Source organism: Eucalyptus grandis, chromosome 3, assembly GCF_016545825.1.
Source record: "Eucalyptus grandis isolate ANBG69807.140 chromosome 3, ASM1654582v1, whole genome shotgun sequence".
NCBI classification, from domain to species: domain Eukaryota; kingdom Viridiplantae; phylum Streptophyta; class Magnoliopsida; order Myrtales; family Myrtaceae; genus Eucalyptus; species Eucalyptus grandis.
The window spans coordinates 17,193,043-17,213,656 of record NC_052614.1 but is presented as its reverse complement, the minus strand read 5'-3'; the positions used below and the strand labels follow the sequence as shown (position 1 = coordinate 17,213,656).

Here is a 20,614-nt window from a genome sequence, read left to right as displayed (position 1 = left end):
TCGAGAGCCACTATTCCGCACATCTAAAGAATAACTAGATTAATCGAGTGCTCAAAAAGCTCGTTTTATCCATCCTGTGGTGGGGGGATATTCCTCAGCAAATGGAAGTATGCCTGGCAAACGCTAGCATGAGGGCTTGTCGTTTGCTTGCACATCTTGGGCTGATGCGGGGGGGACCCCAAAGCCAGCAAAACCCTGCTTCGGAACACGACGCTTTAAGCTGTTAAAACGACAAAGGCCTTTGCCTTCTGTCCTCCCTCCCTCCCCTCCCCTCCACACACACACACTTAAATTCGTGATCCTCAGGCCCAACGTGATCTTTGAAAAGTCTCCAGTGTTGTAGCCAGACAGGACTGCTCGGGCACGCCTAAGACCCCATGCAGTACCGCGTGTTTGGAAATTTGTAAGGGAATATGTTGTCTCGATCCGATCCGATCCATGCGTCACATCATCCGAGGTTGCGGTACATGGTCCACCACGGTTCGAGCCCATGTGAGAAGTTAAATTCCTGCTCTCTTGTAGGCTCTCCGATCCGAACAACTCGCCTGTTACCCGACCGGGGAAGTGAATTTAACCTCGCGCGTGATGGTTCGATAAAGGATGCCGCCTAACAATATCGACACGAGGACCACTTTTGGAGTAGGACTGCTCTTCCGAATAATTGAGCAGACATGTTCTCTGGTATGGGTCACAGCTTTCTTACGTTTTCCAGTACTCATTATTGAGATTGCTATTGGATGAACATGCTGGGAATAAAGTCTTGTTTTGTATAGGACAACATTTCAATTGGGTCCGGTATTGGATTCCCAGATTCATCAGCATTTATAGCTCACAGAGATTTGTTGCAAGAGTATCCAAAGGAAATGGATAAACAGAGCAGCAGCAACACTAGCGGCTAGCACAAGTTTCTGCTGCAATTGCGGCGTGGTGCCGATAATAATTATTAACTTTTTTTCCTCCTGACATATGCAGCTTTCCGTGGTAAGTTCACGACACATGTTAGTCACCGATGCTATATAGAAATTGCCAAATTTTCAAATTTTAGCTCCTGCAAGTGCAGTGCAGAAAAAGGATAAGGCAAGGACTTTCCATAAAGAAAAACAAAGGAAGCTCAAAATCCGGTGTTCTAATGAGTTCCACCACAGCATCACATTACAATATCCCGCATGTACTAATTCATACATATATATATACAGGAGGCAAAAAAGTCTGTAAGAGCCTAGGGAGAGTTTTAAGTGTCCACAAGAAATAGTTTCATCCCATGTATATTCAGGGATTTGACAGGAGAGAATCATGTCGCCGCATAAGAACTGAATGACGAATTCGGATTCACTATAATCTGGGATCTCATCCAGGGATGGTGTCTTGGAGATCATTTATGGGCTCATATGCCATGAAATAACAGCACATAATCCATTGCACTACCAGGGGACTCCTAAACTCTCTCCGGCTCAGAAAAAAAGGCTCTATCTAACTAATGCTAACTGGTGGAACATGTAATGTGGTGGGGACGGCCGGTGTCAAGAGCTCAAAGCCACCTCCTTGTGGCGTTTGAGATCGCTCAAGTACCTTGTCGAGTTGTATTCTTGTGCGTCCAGGAGCTCTTCGGAGTAGGTTCTCTGGAGGGAACGCCTCTGACCTTCTGTACACTCCGAGATGAAACTTTCTCCTCTCAGCAATATGGCCACCTGCATTCCAGCAGAATAACACATGAAGTTACCACATGCAATCACAGAGAGAGAGAGAGAGAGAGAGAGAGAGAGAATATAGAAAAGAGAGCAAAGGCTTCATTGAGAACTGAAATCTTGAAAGTTAACATCTCCCTAGTAAGGAATGATATAAATGCCGTCATCCGTCGAAACATGCCCAAACCGTGAGAAAGGGATGCATCAGAGGACTAGATTTTGAACTGGAAAATCTTTCTCATCCTTTTTAATGACGGAGACATTGACAAATAACAAATCTCTGAGCTTATTACTCTGGCTGAAACACCGAAGATACCCTTTGAAAGAAAAGCAACCAACAACGATGAATAACAAGGAAAGAAAGAAAATGTGCAACACAACTAATCTATGGCTCATCCTTTGGCCTGCGTTCATGGGCAAATGAAGTGCAGAAATTCACCATAGTGTGAAGATCATAGAAATAATTGAAAACCCTATCCTCTAATAGTCTGATGTTTCACAAGACTTAATGCCTAGACATCATATCCAGAGAACCCAATTGGTTTTCTGCCACAAAACTATCACCAACATGTTCGGATAATGATCTTTCCCTCTCAAGAGATAATCATAGAATTTGAGTAATCATGTTTGATAGGGGCCATAAAGATGATACACTTTCCTTATCGAGTACATTAGATAAATCCTAGACATGTTCTTTATACATTTAAAGTTTATAGGGTAATTCATATGTCATTAATCTTTTCCCACTTCTGTACTTCATCTATCTGCAGTTGAAAAAAGTACTGAGTACCATGCATCTAACAAATGGCAAAGGTACTCATATGCATAAAGATTCTCAGCAGATGGTTGCTAATTACTTTTGCCAGTTTAAAGATACGTTTGAGAGGTGACAGTCTCAGGAGATAGGCTTGCCTGATTCATTCGAGGACGTAGAATAGGAGACTGCTCGATGCACAACGAAGCAGTCATTATCACACAATCCATTTCGTCGGCATTGTAATCATCACCAAGAGAAGGATCAACGAGATCTTTAATAACGTTGTCATTCAGAAGAGGTTTTGCCTGCAATAATGAACGAAATTATACTAACCTTATAAGGACATCATCAAATGTGACCACCTGACAGAAAATGGATTTACCCAAAGAACTAGGCTTCTGCCTAAATGATCCAATGCTTTTTGCCCAGTAATGAGCTCCAAAAGCAGAACCCCAAAGGCATATACATCAGTCTTCTCATCCACTATCCCGTGCATGAAGTACTCAGGGGCGAAGTAGCTGTCAGTATATATCTGAATGAGGATCCAATGGCGACACTAGTTGAAAATAACAAGCTTAAAGCTTACAGACCCAAATGTTCCTTCAAATTTGGACACATTATGGTGAGTCCACTGTTTTGGTAGCCATTTAGCAAGCCCAAAGTCACATATCTGTAAACAGTAACAGTAATTAGTAAATCAATGACCAAGAGAATAGGATGAGTGCAAAACAACTTCACATAGACAAAAGAACAATATAAATTAGACTTGCAAAAGAGCAAAATGGGCTTTTATAAGGGATAGAAATAGACAAAGTCATCTGTGTTGATGGCCCAAAAAAAGAAAGTCAATCTGCTGTTGCAACTCACAGCCAATTTGCAGATGAGTACGAAAGCGACATTGACGTATTTTGTTTTATCCGTTTCAAATGCCAAAAGCATTTAAAAGACAAGAATGAAACTGAAGATCGACAGCAGAAGCGTTACACACAAGGGGCGTTGAGATCTATCTAGGATGTGAATTTGTCGGTACCTCATCAAATTAACGGCATAAATCATTGAGATATGCAATTGGCTTACCAAAGAAAAAGCTAGTTAACTGTTCCTACATGCTTAAGCTGAAATGCAGCTTTTTGCCACCTACAGAGTAAAGGCTTTGCACTGCAAAGTTGGAAACTGAAGGCAATCTATTCTGCAAAAGTCAAATGCTTCCTAAAATTTTTCCTCTAAGTAAAACGTAAAACTATAGAGGCAGAATGAGATAGTATATATAATGTAAGCTTATTTTCTGATAAGTACATGGCATTTAAAACAGCGAGCATGCCAACTCTAGCAGACTAGTTCATTTTTGAAGTCACAGACCAGGGTTATAGGATCTAATTTGCTTTAATTATCAAGAAAAGTACACATTGTATAATCTAAGTTTGAATACTTTGTCGATTAGTAGTATTTATCTGCATGCATGTTTGCTAATCAATTGGAATGTCATTGAGAAACCAAGACTGAGACCAGTCCAAAAATTAGCTTTGTAAGTGAAATTGCTAATTCTGAAGAGCTCAAGTTCAGCTAATTATGGTAACTTCACGTGGCTATCTTCCCCGGTGGATTCCTTATGATGGACCATTTATCATACATTAAGACACTGATGCAGCTGGCAGTCCTCTTCCAGCTATTTAATTTGCATACATGTACATGCATGCATGTAGTATAGACACATATATACATGAATGAATACATGCATGCATATGTGCGGATGTGAAAATTTACTGCCTCCAAGTTGTCAATTACTTAAAAGAAAGAATTTACACTGAGAAACATCTTTCAGGACTAAATAAATTATCGATGCACCACCAAGTATGTGCTTTTTGAAAATGAATGCAGCCTATGAACCTGACAATATAGGCCATTAAAACAATGCCTATGTCGGCCAAAACATCGACACCATATTGTCCACGCCATTCAATATATACCTGAGGTTCGAAATCCTCAGCAAGAAGGATGTTATCAGCCTTGATATCTCTATGGATGATTCGCCTGTGACAACTTTCATGAAGATAAAGAAGACCATCTGCCGTCCCTAGAGCAATTTTATACCTTTTATCCCATCCTAGATTAGCCTTTGATCCTGGAAAGCATAATACAAGGGCAAAGAAAAATTTACAAAACTGCATGCGAAAATGGAAGAAAACTTGAGAGCTTCATTGCATAAGGCATGAACCGACCATGAAGAACAGATCCTAAACTTCCTAGAGCAGATAATTGAAAAATGATGTGCATTCCTCCCTCAACTCCGCACCCAATCAACTTAGCGATATTAGGGTGATTTACATGGGCAATGGTGCCCAATTCAGAGAGAAAACTTGTGATCCTTTCATCTGCTGTTCCTTTGTTCAGCCGCTTCACCGCAACCAACTGTCCATTCTGCAGACACCCCTTGTATACTTCAGCATATCCACCCTTGCCAATTAAGTTTTCTGCACGTAAGTTAGGCACCTCATACATTTAATGATCATATAGAGAAAAATGCATTGAGTTCATTGATTTAAACCACAGACCAGGGCTAAAGTTGTTGGTTGCCATCTGTAGTTCAGAAAAGGTGAAATGCACCAATGAGGCCTTGAAGTTGTATATATCACTCAACACGGGAGTTATGTTCTCTCTAGCACTTCTGCTCTTTCTCTTGGATAGTTTCGGCATGGCAAGGGGAGGAAAAGAGGCCAACCTTTTGATTGATTTTCTCTTCCATGAAGTGAAAAATTTTCTCCAATGAGAAAGTGCCCCTGAATTTGAGCAGTGTGTTTCCTGCTCATCGCATTTGTCCTCGGGAGATTCCGCTTCTGGTTCCAGAAGCTTGATGCAGGCTTCTATTACTCCTCTTGGGGATGACTCATCATGTTTTTTCTTTTCCATGTCTAAAAGTCTCAAATCTAACAAACAAATAGCAGAAGCATGACACTGAGACAGAGAAAATGCAGAGATGCTGATGAAACAATAATCTAGCAAGGACAAGCTTTACAATTTCTGATACCTTGTGCAGAAGCAGAGGAAGATAGTACAGCACCTCGCTTTTTATGCTTTAATGGATCTATTGGTATCTTCACGGGCCTTGTGCCATCATCCACATCATGATGCCTAACAATATTACAACTGCAAGATCAACTGAAGAGCTGGAAAAATATAAAAACTTGGGGAAAATAGAATCTGCTAATTTGTTTCTCTGAAATGCATGTGTGAGAGGGGGATGGAAGTGGGCATGCGCCAAATAGCAACAAAAGACATCATTTCCTTTGAATAATTGTGCATTTTTACAGTTGAAGTTCATATTGATTGAAAAATGCTGCAAAAGTCATCTCGGATGCACATTGAAAGAACCAGTAGCCTGTTAATGGATACCCGCAGCAGATCTTTATGAAAGCTTGAAGAATTAAAAGCAACATAAAGCTGCTATTGGAATGAACAACCACAAGCAAAAATTTGACAACATATGCCTAAAGCAGATGGATAGTATAAATAAGGAGCTTCCCTTTTCAAGAGTATAATACAGAGACATAGACTATACTGCATCCATATGAAAAGAAGTTCCTAAATTCAAAATGCAGATGCAATATGTCCTGTTATACGCATAGACAGTCCTACATTCAAAAACTAAATCTGAGAGGATAATCACAAAGAGAACAAGAGTCGGATGACTATCATCCACATGGTAACTGGGGATAATTCAAAGGAAATTTCTAAAGCATCGAAATCCAACAATCAGAAAACTGATTCCATAAAATGGGATTTAAGAAAAAAACGACAAATGATAAAAAATTATCCCCCGACCAAAAAACCATCCTGAACCTCACAACGTCACATTTCTTTCTGGGTCCCAACTTCTAAACCTCATAACAAGTAGCATCAACCCAACAACCGAGTTTTTTTTTTTTTTTTTTTGGGGGGGGGGGCGGGCGCAACCGAGGTTGAATTAGCCATAAAAGGGAAAACAAAAATATAAAACACGAAATGCAGCAGCTAAAATCCAAGAAAATACTATAGCTCGGTATAGAGAAGGATCGATTATTCAGAAAAGAGAAACGACGAACTCATGCTTCCTCATCAAGGGATCATCTAAAAGATCAACAAAAAAATGGTGAACCCAGAAGCAGACAAGGCATAATCCAAATGATCGAACAGGACGAAGAAGAAGAAGAAGAAGAAGAAGACAAAGCATACCATAGATAACCAGAAAAGAAGAAAGTAGGAGGTGCCATTCTTGTTGCAATCTCCGCCATTAACATACACGCAACTCGTCAGAGAAAGAAGGGATAAAACGGAAAAAAGGAAGGGAAAAAAAGAAGAAGATCGAAAGCCCAAAACAGGCATTAAGATAAAATTACCCAAAAAAAAAAAAAAAAAGAAGAAGAATAAGAACAGAGATAGCAAGAGATATAGCAAAGTTTACCATAGATAGACCAATGTGAAGCTCTGAGCCTCTGAAGCCAATCATCCTGAGCTGAAAAACCGGGACATATCAACCCACAAACAGAGACATGGATATTATTAAAACACACAAGCACACACACACACATCCATACTCACTAAGCTCTACCTATGGCAGAGAATTCACTATCGTTAACTCTTATAGAAGACGGTCTCTCTCTCTCTCTCTCTCTCTCTCTGCTGGTTGTTGACAGGTGGTGAATGCTTCGCTGCGACTTCTGCTCTCCACCTTTAAAACCGCTTCCAAACGCAATGAAAGAACGTACTGGTTCTCTTCTCTTTCTTGTCTGTTTTGTCTTTCGTTTCCTTTATTTTATTTTATTTCTCTTTTTGCCTTCCCTGTGTCCTTCAGTTTTTGGGTTACGATTTCGAAGAGAGAACGAGACGGGCGACCGTTTAAGCGTGGGAACGTGTCGTCCCTTTTGGAGGGTAATCATCAAAATCAAAACTTTCGGGTCTCTTTCAGACAAAATCCCTGCAGTTCTTTTTGAGTGTTTTATCTGTACTTTCCCCAAGTTTTGAGCTTTGACTGACCTCACTCTCTGCTCTTTTGGTATGCCATAAATTTTCCTCCTCAGATTGAGCTGCTGCTTCTTTCCTTTTAGTGGTAGTCATCAACATTTATCATTTTAGATTCTCTGAGTTCTCTCACTACCTAAAATTAAAATCAAATAATTTTCCAGGAAAAAGAAGGATGGTAATTCTTATGGTTTGACTTTGATGACCAAAAGGTGGTTGTTTAATGTGCGAGTTCCCTCGTGAGCTGTTTTTACCCGGACGGTCGAAGAACAAATAAATCTTATGCAGAGACACCAGAATCTGAGGATATTAATGCAGAACCTGCAATTTTTTATTGGCAAAGAGATGTCATGTCTTGAATAGTCGAATCTGTAGCCTTCTCATCTTTAGCTTTTTCCACCTCAAGCAAAGTTATCTCTTGCCATATATGAGATCTTAACTCAGCAAATTAGGAAAGAAAATTATGAACGGATGGAAGCAGTGAAGGAATAGAGAAAATAAATGGGTCAGCCAGCGCTCTCCATCTTCATTTAGAACACCTACAAATTGAATAGGACTGTGATAGATGTCCAAGCTCTTGCTGTTCCTTGGCTGTCCCATTAAACATTGTTAGCTAAATCATTTAAGGCAACGAAGTCTCTTGGTGATAAGCAGTAACCGAAATCAATCGCCAAGTCCAAGAACCGTGTTTCCTTTTCTTGCTTCGGATTTTTCCTTTGCCATGCTAGGTAAGAAAGTTAAAAGTGCATTAAATTTGGCAGCAACCCGTATTTCAAAACAAATCTCCCTTTTTTGGGATAAGTGCTTAATTCTCTTAACTTTCAGAAACAACTTCAGAAAAAAAAGGGCTTTCTACGGCAAAGATCATTATCGCCCCAGTGCTGATGCCATGAATAAAGTCAATATTGAAACAAGATATATCGACAATTATGTCCTGAAAAGTACATGTGCCGTATATGATATATACCAAGTAAACAATAGATCAGGGCGTGGCGAGAGTCTTTCAAGTATATATTACGTACCCATAATGTCTAATTCTGCCTAAAATAATGGACCACTATTTAAAGATATCTATAGTTTCCCATGTGTCAAATTAAATAAAGAAATACTAAATTCTCTCCTACACCCAAGAAATCACCTTAAATGGCCAGTACCAAATGGACAGCCTTTCCTAACTGCTATATGAAATAGACTTCAAAAGTTTTTTAAGTTCCTCACTGGAATTTAAGTACATTATCGACTACAGAAATCCATCTCTCCTCTTTCTTGAATCATGCAAGTAGGATGGAAAAGTCCACTGGTTTCTAAAGGTCAATTTCATATAGATTGATCACTCATCTTGGACCTTTCTTTCCCAAGTTCAACACATTGAGTATTCGCATAGCCGAAGAGCGTCAACGTCTGCGTATGCAAGAACTCTTGCATGGACCGAATGCATGCGCCCGTCTCTTTTGGCAGGGTAGATCGGGACAGTGACACTCGAGTAGATGAGAAGAATCAAGGGAGTATCCTCCTGCCAAGTCCCTTTTTTTAAGCCTACAAGCATTAAACTACAACGGTGACATGAGACACATGAACCACTTAACATATATCCCATCTATAGGCGCTTTGTTCAATCAAGGACGCAAGGCGATAAACCGACGGATAAAGGGAAAAGATAGAGAAGAATTGTTTGCAACTAAAAAATGACCAACTTTTAATTGTTGTCAACATGTGATAGACTTTGTCGATAAAAGTAGAGTTTGGTCATTCATAAACAGAATTATTGACAATTTGATTAATCGATAGCTTGAAAAAATTAACAAAAAATTGGAGTCAACAATCTTGGATACAAGTATCAAATAAGTAATTGCCAAGATAATGGAATAAAGTAAACATTGAAGTAAAGTTATTAATTTCCATATTTACCTAGTTATCGCTTGTCTAGAGTTGCCACATAATCTGTCTCCTTTAATTGAAAGTCGAAGCGGATAGCAATGTGTCATTTCACATAGCAGGTGTCACAGCCAAGGCAAGAACTGAGTTTAGATTACGGTTTGGCCCTTACTTGCATGCCCGGAGTTTAGCAACTCTTTTATCGTCCGGACTTGGTGACTCTGCAATATATTTATATCTGTAAAAAAAGAGGAAAATGGGTGGGGGGAACTAAACTAATATAGAGATTTTTCATTACTTTTATCTAGGTTCTATCATGAAATAACACAGGAGTTGATAGATCTTGCATTACATTGCAATTTAAGTGTAACGCAAGAAGAAGCAATTAAGAGAGAAATCAATGATGAATAATAAAGAAAATTAGAAATATATGAGGAAAATTATCCAAAAGTCATAAATCTATTACACTTTTGTTAGTTCAACTTTAATCATTTCAATTTTATTAATTAAGTCGTAAATCTTAGCACGTTTTACGAATTGCGTTTGTCCAATCAATTTTAGCTGGAATTGTTGACGTGAATGTTGATTGTCTTACGTGACATAACCGGTATTGACGTAGATAATTTTTATAATTTTTTAATAAATTTCCAAACATTTTCTATTATTTTATTTTATTTTCCCTCTTTCCCTTTTTAACAAAAGTATAAGAAATTTGTTCATGTCTCAGTGCTGCTTGTCCTTATTTGGCATTGCCAACGTCCATGTCGGTGACTTTTGGTTAAGATTAGTTAGATCGACTTAATTGGTAAAGCATGAAAAAGTGTAGGACTCAATTGGCGCAATTGTATGACCAAAAAAAAAAAATTGGCGCAATTGAAAACGTTTAAGACTAATTTGATAAATATGAATAAATTAAGGATTTTTTTTTACAATTTTTTTTAGGATTTACATGGTTCAGTCTGAGCATCAATATCTATTTGATGGGAAGGGTTAGCACCAAAAAATCAACTATGAATTCGGAGAGTGTAAAGTTATAATCGATCGCTCAAGTTTCTATGGACCTAAATTACAACCAAAACAAAACCCTCAATTATTATTTCATAATCTCTCATGAAAAACTCACTAAAAAAACTCAAAGAGAAAATCTTCTTATATATAATATATGTGTGTAATATAGAAAACCCCTTTTAACCAACTCAAACAAGCATTTGCTTTTGCTTTATATGTTTGGTCAACCACAAGTCTAATTAAGACTTTCCTAATTTATATCGCTAAGTTTTGAAACAAGTTTTGTTTGTTGTTCAAACTTGAGGCATAATTTTACATGTATAGTAATAGCTATTAGCTATGAATTTGAGAATCCTACGTGGTTTTGCCCAAAAAAATCACCTTAAATGGCCAGTACCATATGGACAGCCTTTCTTAACTGCCATATTAAATGGACTTCAATTTTTTTTGAAGTTCCTCAATTTGGGACCCTTCTTGCAATCTTTTTGATTTCTGGAATTAAAGTGCCTTATCAACTACAGATATCGATCTCTTCTTTTTCTTGAATCATCCAGGTTGGACGGAAGAGTTCACTGGTTTCTAAAGGTCAGTCAATTTCATATAGATAGATCGCTCATCTTGGACTCCTCTTTAGTCTTTCTTTAACATTCAACAGATTGAGTATCGACATGGTCGAACGTGGGAATCGACATATGCTATGGAAAAATTCTTGCACGGACCGAACGCATGCCGGTGAAGATGGATGAGAGCAGCAAATGAAGAATATCCTCCGGCCGATCCTTTACATTAAGCCTGAAAGCATTCAACTACAATGGTGACATGAGACACTCAACCTGCTGAACGTATATTATGTATATAGGTCTGTCATTAAATTAAGGACACAATGGCAAGAAACACGGGATCAAGTCTAAAGTTCAAGAGATAGAGAAGAATGTCATTCGGTTGTGCTAGCAAGTGGATCAAGGGATCAAGTGCTGGACAGCAAGCAATGTTATAACTTTAGATTAGGGTTTGGTCCTTTGTCTTGCACGCCCGGAGTTTAAGGGCTCCTGTTCTGTCACAACTCAGCCAATCTGCAACACGAAATTTCTTTGAATCTGTAGATATTATAGTAGTATATGCAAGGTGTGTGCATGGAGATTCTTGTCCAATATCTTTTCAGCATATTTTGAGGAAATGGTGGCTAAGAAGGGGGGAAAGGAAATTAAAAAGATAAATAATTGCGTGACAGTTTTTAATGTATTGTAGGAATAATAATCTATTTTAAATCACAAAAAACCAAGTTATAAATAATTATAAATTATTCTAAGACCCACTTGTTCAATAATTTATAACTCATAATAAACCGTTTTATTATCACCGTCATGCTAGCAATTTTTGCTGTGTAGTTATAATAATCCACAATGCCAAGTTTATTTTTATATGTTTAATAAGTGAAACGTACATGACAATTTAGGTTCAACGGATAGGTCAAACTGATATGTAACCAACAAACAATAAATAAATAAAAAAAATTATGTCGGTGTTAGTAAACTTAGGAAAATAAAGGTCGACCTAAATAACGTAGATTTGGTTGGGGAAATTATTTAATCAATTCTAAAATTATTACACGAATGTCAATTCAATATTAAAATTTAAAATTGCCAATTTAATTCTAATCTTATGTGTGAAATTCCAATGTAATCATTTTAGTTAATTTTCACCAAAAATCATTGATATGGTAGTATGCCATGCAAAATGGCTGGTGATAACAGGATTGTCACGTCAGCAATTTCTGATTAATATTAACCGAAATGACTATATTGAAATTCCACATAAATAAATTGGTAAAAATGGAAAACTTAATGACTGAATTGATCCTCGTATAATAAATTCAGGATTCATAAGGTATTTTTCTCAACTTCTATCTAAGTACGCGTGATCATCCTGTGGCGATTCTACTTTATCATATAGTTTATACACGTGCTCACTCTCTCTCTTTTACCGGTTCATTCGCGATAGAATAATTCATGGAAAAGGCCATGCCCACTTATAAATTTCTTTAATTTTGCGATCGACATTGCGTATACATACACACGCACGTGGCACAAACATGTGCAAGTGCAGTGCAAAGCCCACGTTAGTATATGACCGATTCAACACATGAATTGGTCCCGACCAAGTACAAAAAAATTATGTCGTGTCGCGTCTGTCTGATGTGCGAGAGTGAGTATTGTGCATTGCATTCGCATTGCCGACATGTATGATGGCGAAGGGGGCGTGCTAGTTTTTGCTCCGTTCACTATTTAAAGTTAAGAGCTGATAACGATATTTATTTACTGTTTAAAATTAAGAGCTGATAACGATACTGGAACAAACATACTCCGTCCATCGTCAATGAAAACACATTTTTATTAAATTGTGTGAAGCGCAACATCATAGGAGGCATTTATAGTCAAATAATTGATATTGACGATTCCTTTCAATGAAAATACAAAGAATCATATATGACATATCGTCAATAGCAATTGACGTTATAATTGTAGGATTTGTAATGATAGTAGAGAATAAAAATTATGTTGGGAACATTTATATTAATATTTATATTATATATTTTTTGTTGCTAGCTGAGTTTGGGTTGCCCATGTTATGGGACTGAGCGAGTAGCATGCGCAGCAGCAAAAATTATGCAAGTTAGGTATGCGAACCGTCACCGTCCTGCGAAAATCAGAGTCAGGATGTTTATAGCTTTTTTATGGGCCCAACTTGCCGGTTGGTCTTGTTGATCTATCTTTCTTTTCATTTGTCATTTTGTTGGTGTGAACAAGTCATGAATAAGAACTAAGAAGGAAGCTGAACATTTCTATTCCCCATTCAACCTTTTCCACAACGTCGGGCACGGTACTTCCTGAGAATCATAGAAACGCCTCATTTAGACAGCTCGCATTGCGCAGTAAATGCTCGACCCTCCATATTTTCGAGTGTAAGTGATTTCATGAACGGTGATGCTGACTTTTAAACTGATCCATAAGATTAATAAGTTGTATGGTTTCTGAATGAATTTAGTTACATTAGGATTTCTTGTGAGAAATATACGTGCATAGAGTTTACAAATTGGATTTTTGATTCGTGTCTAATCTCGTAAGTGATTAGGGTAGTTCTTTTTTTAGCCCCATATCATGTCTACTCAATTTATAGTTTATATAGATCGAAGGGAAATTTCAACCTTCAGATTTAAAAATTAAGGTATTTCTCAATATATTTAACTCAATTATAAAGGAAAATCTTCTCTCTCTTTTTTTTTTCCCCTTGGGTGATCAATTAAATTGGAATCTTGGTTTTGCTTCTGCTATATTTATTTCTTTTATGTTATTTTCTTATTGATAAGCGGGGTTGGGTTGAGTTGAGGTTTCATATCTGAATTTCCCTTTTAGCTCATTCTCAGGCCCACCCATTTCATGTTTGTTATGGACCTGACCCAATCCAGCTTGATGGGCCAGGCAAGTATTTTATTCTTCATCTGTTTTTCCCACAAAGGAGATTTTTACAATAATGAATAGGAAAACATACTCATTCAATATTTTTTTTTCCTGATAAAAGAATGCATAAATGAAACTGATGAAATGAATTGCTGACTTGTCCAAAAAGAAATTAAAATAAATACGTGTAAGATATTTCGTTCTATGACGTCATTGCAACGTGTCCTGATTTTGAAACTGACTTACACAATCTTAAATGAAAAAAGAAATGTTAATCGATAAGCGACATGTATATTTTATGAGAAATGTAATGCTCATTGTTTTGGTTATATTTGTCTAGTACCATTGCTTTTTCCTGATAAAGACCCGATCAAGCTCTTGAACATTTGACTGGTCAAAATCAAGTATTCTTTCAGTTTTGCTGAAACCCAATAAAAAAAGGGAAAAAGAAAATCACGGTGTTAATTTTTCTTTGAAAGGATCTTTCTAGTTCAGCACCCATTAAGTCGACTTACAATTTTTTGACAGCAAAATGACGTGTTTCGATCTTTTTTTATTTATTTGAGAAATTGGGCGTCCTTAGTTCTTAAGCAGACTATTTTTTTTTTTTTTTGAGTCACTAAGATTTTTCTACTTCTAGGCCTTGGAGTAGTCTCTCAAGTGCGAAGAAAGATAAAAAATAAAGATCGAAAGACGTCATTTTGCCTTCAAAAATTGGAAAAAAATGAAAGACTAAAGAACATTTATACCCAACTCACGTCTCATCTTAACCTCCGGTCCGTTGACACGGTGACAAGTCATCTTGGCCATATTTGTTACGCGACAGCTCTTGAATTTTAATGTTTCCATTTTGGCGTGACTTCACCCACTTGCGCCGAGCATGGTCAAGCCCTGTCATTGAGAAAATGACATAGATAGTCTTTGAATTTGATCTCAACGTGTAGTATGATCCATAAACTTTTAATTTATTCAACGTGATGCTTAAACTTTTAATACGTATTCAAGTTAGTCATTGGATTATTTAATCCAAAGATGCAATAATATAAGAACTATTTTAAATATTTAGGACCACGTTAAATAAATTAAAAATTTAAGAACCAAATTGCATATTGAGGCAAAATTCAAAGATCATTTGTATGGTTATCCTTATATCATTCGACCAGAGCACAAGGATGTTTAGGCCTAGTTATCATACCCCTCATTGGCCAATTCTATTGGTTGATTATGCTAAGAGTGAGTTGGATAAAGTTTTTGTTGTTGAGAATAATTTCTGTTAAAAAAAAGGTTATTTTTCAATTATGTTCTTGAAAACAAAGGAGTAGTTTTTATTTTATTTCTTTTTTTATTCCAAATTTATTCTTTGGCCACTTTTTCATTCGGGGAAATAGAAAAATTAGCTGATATTATTAAATAAATTTCCTATTCTTTTATTGTTTTGGAGAACAAAAGAACCAAAAAAAGAAGGAGAAAAAACAGGATGGTTACCTAATATGCCCTAAATTACCAATTCTTCAAGCAAACCCAAAAAGCTACAGATGTGAGCATTTCATGATTATTTGGCCCGATCGGGGATGAAGGGATTACCTTACCCGCCTGACGGGAAATCACTCGGTTGTCGGCTAATGTCGGAGATCCCCAAGATATGAAAAAGAGCGAAGGGAAAACAAGCTTTTATCCCGTCATCTTCGCGTCCAAAGTTCCAAGCGAAGGCAAAGAGAAGTCGATGCCAGGAAAGTCGAGAGCTTTCCCCCGAATTGGACGCACCAAACCCCGCAAGCAAAGCAATTAGCCTGTCAAAATTCGATAAAACGAACAGATCAAAGATATTTAAGAGATGGAAGTCGACGGACGCAGCCGAGCGATTTGTCTTGACTTGGTATAATGTCGAATGAATTGGCGCCAGGGTCTTCGGTTCGATTTAACGATGACCCAAGAGAAAGTTCCTAGAATGTCAACTGAGAGCGACCCCTCTTCATTTTGTTGACTTTTAATGATTGATCTGCCGTGGCCTAGTGCTTTCCCCGCTGGCAACTGGAGCAATAATTTATACCGGGGAAATCGCCGCTGGTGATTGGAGAGAGTTGCGGTCTCCCTAATCCGGCTTGACTTTCTCGGCCACTTCCATCATATTATTATAGCTAGCCGCCACACTGCATGGTAACATTTTCGTTCCTCAATTTTTATTTTTTTCTTAGAACAAAAATAATAAAATAGAAATTTGTTTGGTAAAATTTTTGTTCTCGAAAACAATTTCTCTATTTTTTTGTTTCATAAAAACAAGAAATAAAAGAAAAAGTAGCTTGTGAACAATTTCTAGAAATAAGCTAATTTTTTTTTCTTTTGTTCCTCTCTATTGTCGCGGCCACCTCCAACCGCTTACGCCCACCGGCCCGACTGCATTGTCGCTAATTGCCGCCGTTGGCCGACAGTCATGCGGCGGCGGCGGCATGGGACAATGGGTGGCGGCAACCGGCAGTCGGCGGTCGGCGATTTGTGAACAAGAATAAAAAACGAATAAATTCAAAAAAAGAAATTGTTTCATACCAAATGCATTTCTATTTTTTTTTATTTCTAGGGTAGAAATTTTGTGTAGTTATCAAATACCTTATTTTATTTAGAAATTATTTAGGAATGAAATAGAAAATAATTATTTCTGAAAAAAAAACTCTTTCCCAGCCAAGAAACGTCGTCATGCACAGCCCTAGTTTCCGTTCGAGATCATGGCCGACGAGGACTGTTCGGACACAAAAGAATTGTCAATCTTTGCTTAGCAGGCAAGGAACTCGCTCGAACTTCCGTGATTCAAGGGGGCGAGTTTGTTGATTCTTCGCTGCTTCCGGGGTCGCTCCAAGGTACAGATTCGAAATTAGAACAAAGAAGGGAGCAATGTCTCGCCTCGGGGATGTGGTTGAGAATGGGACGCAAGGTGTGGTCCCTAAAGTTATGAAAGGTACTAATCTTCAAGGCTCTTTTCAATTTAGGTTGGCGATTTGTCTTCAACTCCCTGGTGTCGCGTTGCGATGTCTCTTGCTAGTGGCAAATAATCTGACCTTTGAAATATAATGGAGAAGTTTGAATCGTTCAAGCACCTAAAACTTTGCTCCAACTTGGTCTCGTTTCTGTACAGTCCATATTGGTTCTAGGGGAACGAAAGGGCAGGTTTATGAGTCGACTTGGGGAACATGGCTAAACTGCATTCTTTGACCTCATCCCTTTAATGCTCTAACCCTGAAAATAAAATTTACAAATATGTCCTAACAGTGTATAAGCTTACACCGAGGCGAAATACTATTTACGAGGTACATTCACTGACTAATCAGATGAGGACTTTGACTAATATACGCTAACTGGAAGCTAAAAGATGGCAATTATTGTGGACTCTCCCGGAGTTTTTTTGGTGAAACCATCTTCTTTGAGTATTGACCCTGCAAAAGGTCAACGAATGCTCCTCTTAAACATTTACCAATCAGTTAGGAGTCCTATATAATCGATGACAATCCGACTTGGTGGGTACTCATAACTTTGCGTTCACTCTCTATCCTTTAATCAGGAAACCAAGCTCTCAAATGCTCTCTCTCAAATGCTCATCTTTCTCTTTATTGTTCTGGTGCTGAGCTCAAGTCTGTCCTCTGTCGATTCTTCAGGACACACAGATTATGAAGTCTCAAGGAGAGAATTGGAAGCTGCTGATTCTTCTGCTTCTCCTTCCTGTCCGCTGAACTTTAATTATCTCAGTGGGCTCATTAATGGGAGCTCCCAGCGGCTCCTGCTGCTGGACGTCCCAACTGAGTGTGGCTACATGCTCCAGGCGCTCCGGCTGGTCCGCTCGCAGTATCTCCACACCACCGGGCACTTCTTCCCGCCTCCCAACTCATCCGAGGCCTGTTGGGACGTGTACCAGAGCATAGTCAGTTCCAGGATTGTCGGGTTCAATGTCCAGTCCACCTGTGGGTTCAAGACCAGCCTCATGTCCGAGACGTGCGCAAATGTCACGACGCGATCGGATTTCGAGAGGCTCCTGTCAGGAACCGAGCTGAGCGATGTCCAGAAGTTCTGCAATCAGTCCCTGGATGATGAGTCTGCCTGCACGTCGTGTACGGACGTCTTGGCCCGCGTGCAAGGGTTGTATTTTGGGGTTCCTAACAACGGGAATGAGTCAGACTGCAATGGGTATCCATTCATCTACGCGGCTGCGTATGCTGAGCAGTTCAGACCGACCGATGAAGGGGACCTCAAGTGCTTGTTTTCGCTCAATTTCAGCGCAGACAAGAAGAAGAAAAAGAAGTATGGGGTCGTTTTCTGGGGAATCGTCACGGGTTGCAGCAATGGCTTCTTCGGCTCGGTGATTGTGATTTGGCTGTGTTGGACATGGCATTGGAGGAAGAAACGGATGAGAAAGAGTTTGGCTCAGATGGAATCAGGCAATGCTGGTTCAGGAATGGAGATGAATCAGATGATGACTGCAAGTGCCAGAGCCATCAGGTTCACCCTTGAGGAAATCAAGAAGGCCACGAACAACTTCTCTAGGGACAACATGATTGGGAGGGGTGGATATGGGAATGTGTACAGAGGAATTTTGACAGATGGGTCAGAGGTTGCCCTCAAGAGGTTCAAGAACTGCGCAGCTGCCGGCGACAGGGCGTTCGCACATGAGGTAGAGGTCATTGCCAGCGTCCGGCATGTCAATCTCGTGGAACTGAAGGGCTACTGCACTGAGACCGGGCCCATGGAAGGCCATCAACGGATCCTTGTGTGCGAAATGGTGCGCAGTGGGAGCCTCTTCGATCACCTCTTCGGGCAAGAACAGAAGCCTCTGAGTTGGCCTGCCCGCCGGAAGATTGCCCTTGGGACAGCACGCGGGTTGGCTTACTTGCACTATGGTGCGCAGCCCATTATAATCCACCGGGATGTGAAAGCGAGCAACATACTCCTGGATGAGGCTTTTGACGCGAAGCTCGCCGATTTTGGCCTCGCCAAATTTACCCCTGAGGGCCAGTCACACGTGAGCACCAAAGTGGCCGGCACCCTCGGGTATGTGGCCCCTGAGTACGCTTTGTACGGCCAGTTGTCGGAAAGGAGCGACGTGTACAGCTTCGGAGTTGTGCTCCTAGAGCTACTGAGCGGGAAGAAGGCGGTTATTTCAGTTGAAAACGGCGAGGCCTCGCTCCTGGCGGATTGGGCTTGGTCCCTAGTGAGGGGAAACAGCCCTTTGGACGTCATCGACGAGGGGATGCCGAATTTGGGTGCGCCGGAGGAGATGGAGAAGCATGTTCTGTTGGCAGTGCTTTGCTCTCATCCAGTGGTGTATGCTAGGCCAACCATGGAGCATGTCATGAAGATCCTGGAAAGCGATTCACCGGTACCTCCAATACCCGACCGCCCTATCTCCATAGTAGCAGAGATTGAGAACGTGGAGCAATCAGCAAGCTCAGGTGGCTCATACAGCATCATGACGAGCCCCAGCGAGTTCCGGCCATTTATGTCCGAAGGTTACTCATTGAGTTCTGATACGGGATGAGATCCTGAACAATGAATGTCTCGTCTGATGGCAGGAAACTTAGGCTCAATTTTACAGCAAATTGCTCATTCTCTTCTGGTGTTTTTGCAGAACATAGATGTGAGAACAAACAATGTTCTGGGATTAGGTTGATTCTTTCAATTAAAATCATGTAAAGATGATGTGTAAATGATTATCCGGATTTGTTGCCTGTTGTCTTGAAAGGACTCCACGAGGTTTTGTATTCATCCTTAACTAGGCTTATTGCCGTGTCAAGCAAGGGAAGAAAACTTGCAATACGAATTATTCATCAATAAAAGAATGTAATTGATCGAATAAGATATATAAATGACAATGATTTAATCATTTTATGTATTCAATTTGATATGCGGTAAGGAAAACAAATGGAGTCTTGTATTATGATATTGTTTCCAAGAAGGAAATGGTTACTTGAATCAAATTGTCATGCAATTTGTCCTTTTTTTTTTCCTTTGAGGAGCTGCTTAATGTGAACACATTTCATAAAACCAAACACGATTCTCCGTTTGGTGATTTGAATATAAATTTTTGCGTTCGCCACTATTAATATTTATATATGTTAAAGCCTAAAAAGAAGAGACGAAAAAGAATCCGCTTCGAGAAGATTGACCTTGCGAATCAAGATCAAGAAAAAGATCGAATGCTATATGATCATATCAATTTAAAATGGTTTAAATGATTTAATTTTTTCTTTTCAAAAAATAGATAATCTATTATATGAAAAGCATGAAGATTTATTAGATTAGATGTTATGTCTGTGATTCAAGCATTTGCAATGCCTTTTTATCATTAATATTGATGAAAAGCCTACGCCTTGTGGTGGTTTTATTTTTCCTGTAAGACATTCTATATTGACATTTCTTGATGCATTATAATGATCACAACCTTATTGTATAGTCCATAAGTATATGCTTTATATGTGTTGACTATTCAAAAAGACAATTAGCAGTATTCTCATGATGAATTTTTCGATCAGTTCTACTAGATTTAAGATTATGATTTATTTCTCTTTTTCTTAACTTTGAATCATTACGATGACCTCATTATTATGCCATGACTAGATAAGATACATATGAACATGAATAAGCCCGACTTAGCTAGAGAATTGATTTCATGTATGTTATTAAGCAATATAAAAGAATATTAAACGACATAATCATGATATTTCCTCCAAGTGACAAAGTTTGTCTAATCGTTATGGCAAAGTGGGACCTTGTCGTAGAATAAATCATAAATTTGAAAAACGTTCTTTTAGATGGAAAAGAAATAAATGATAATCCAAAGATTAAGTAAAACAAAA

General features: G+C 38.8%; 2 protein-coding genes across 4 annotated transcripts; one reads left to right on the top strand and one right to left on the bottom strand.

Annotated features, from left to right (window-relative positions):
* Window positions 1-1,062: 1,062 nt before the first annotated feature.
* LOC104415513 (receptor-like cytosolic serine/threonine-protein kinase RBK2) lies at window positions 1,063-7,140 on the bottom strand. Of its 3 annotated transcripts, XM_039308622.1 has the most exons (10): window positions 7,028-7,140; window positions 6,881-6,931; window positions 5,468-5,571; window positions 4,995-5,366; window positions 4,662-4,913; window positions 4,410-4,564; window positions 3,033-3,112; window positions 2,825-2,960; window positions 2,598-2,747; window positions 1,063-1,688 (listed from the first exon to the last, which is right to left on the bottom strand). In XM_039308622.1, exons 4-10 carry the CDS (start codon window positions 5,347-5,349, stop codon window positions 1,521-1,523), a joined length of 1,296 nt encoding a protein of 431 aa, XP_039164556.1. In that variant the 5' UTR covers window positions 5,350-5,366; window positions 5,468-5,571; window positions 6,881-6,931; window positions 7,028-7,140; the 3' UTR covers window positions 1,063-1,520. The 3 variants fall into 3 exon arrangements, with proteins under 3 accessions (XP_039164556.1, XP_039164557.1, XP_039164558.1); XM_039308623.1 differs by having other exon boundaries at window positions 6,881-7,140; XM_039308624.1 differs by lacking the exons at window positions 6,881-6,931; window positions 7,028-7,140 and adding an exon at window positions 6,652-6,669.
* A 10,174-nt stretch (window positions 7,141-17,314) lies between these two features.
* On the top strand, window positions 17,315-19,555 carry LOC104417683 (probable LRR receptor-like serine/threonine-protein kinase RKF3). Its single transcript, XM_010028915.3, has one exon. The coding sequence runs from the start codon at window positions 17,359-17,361 to the stop codon at window positions 19,294-19,296; it is 1,938 nt and encodes a 645-aa protein (XP_010027217.2). The 5' UTR covers window positions 17,315-17,358; the 3' UTR covers window positions 19,297-19,555.
* The last annotated feature ends 1,059 nt before the right edge of the window (window positions 19,556-20,614 follow it).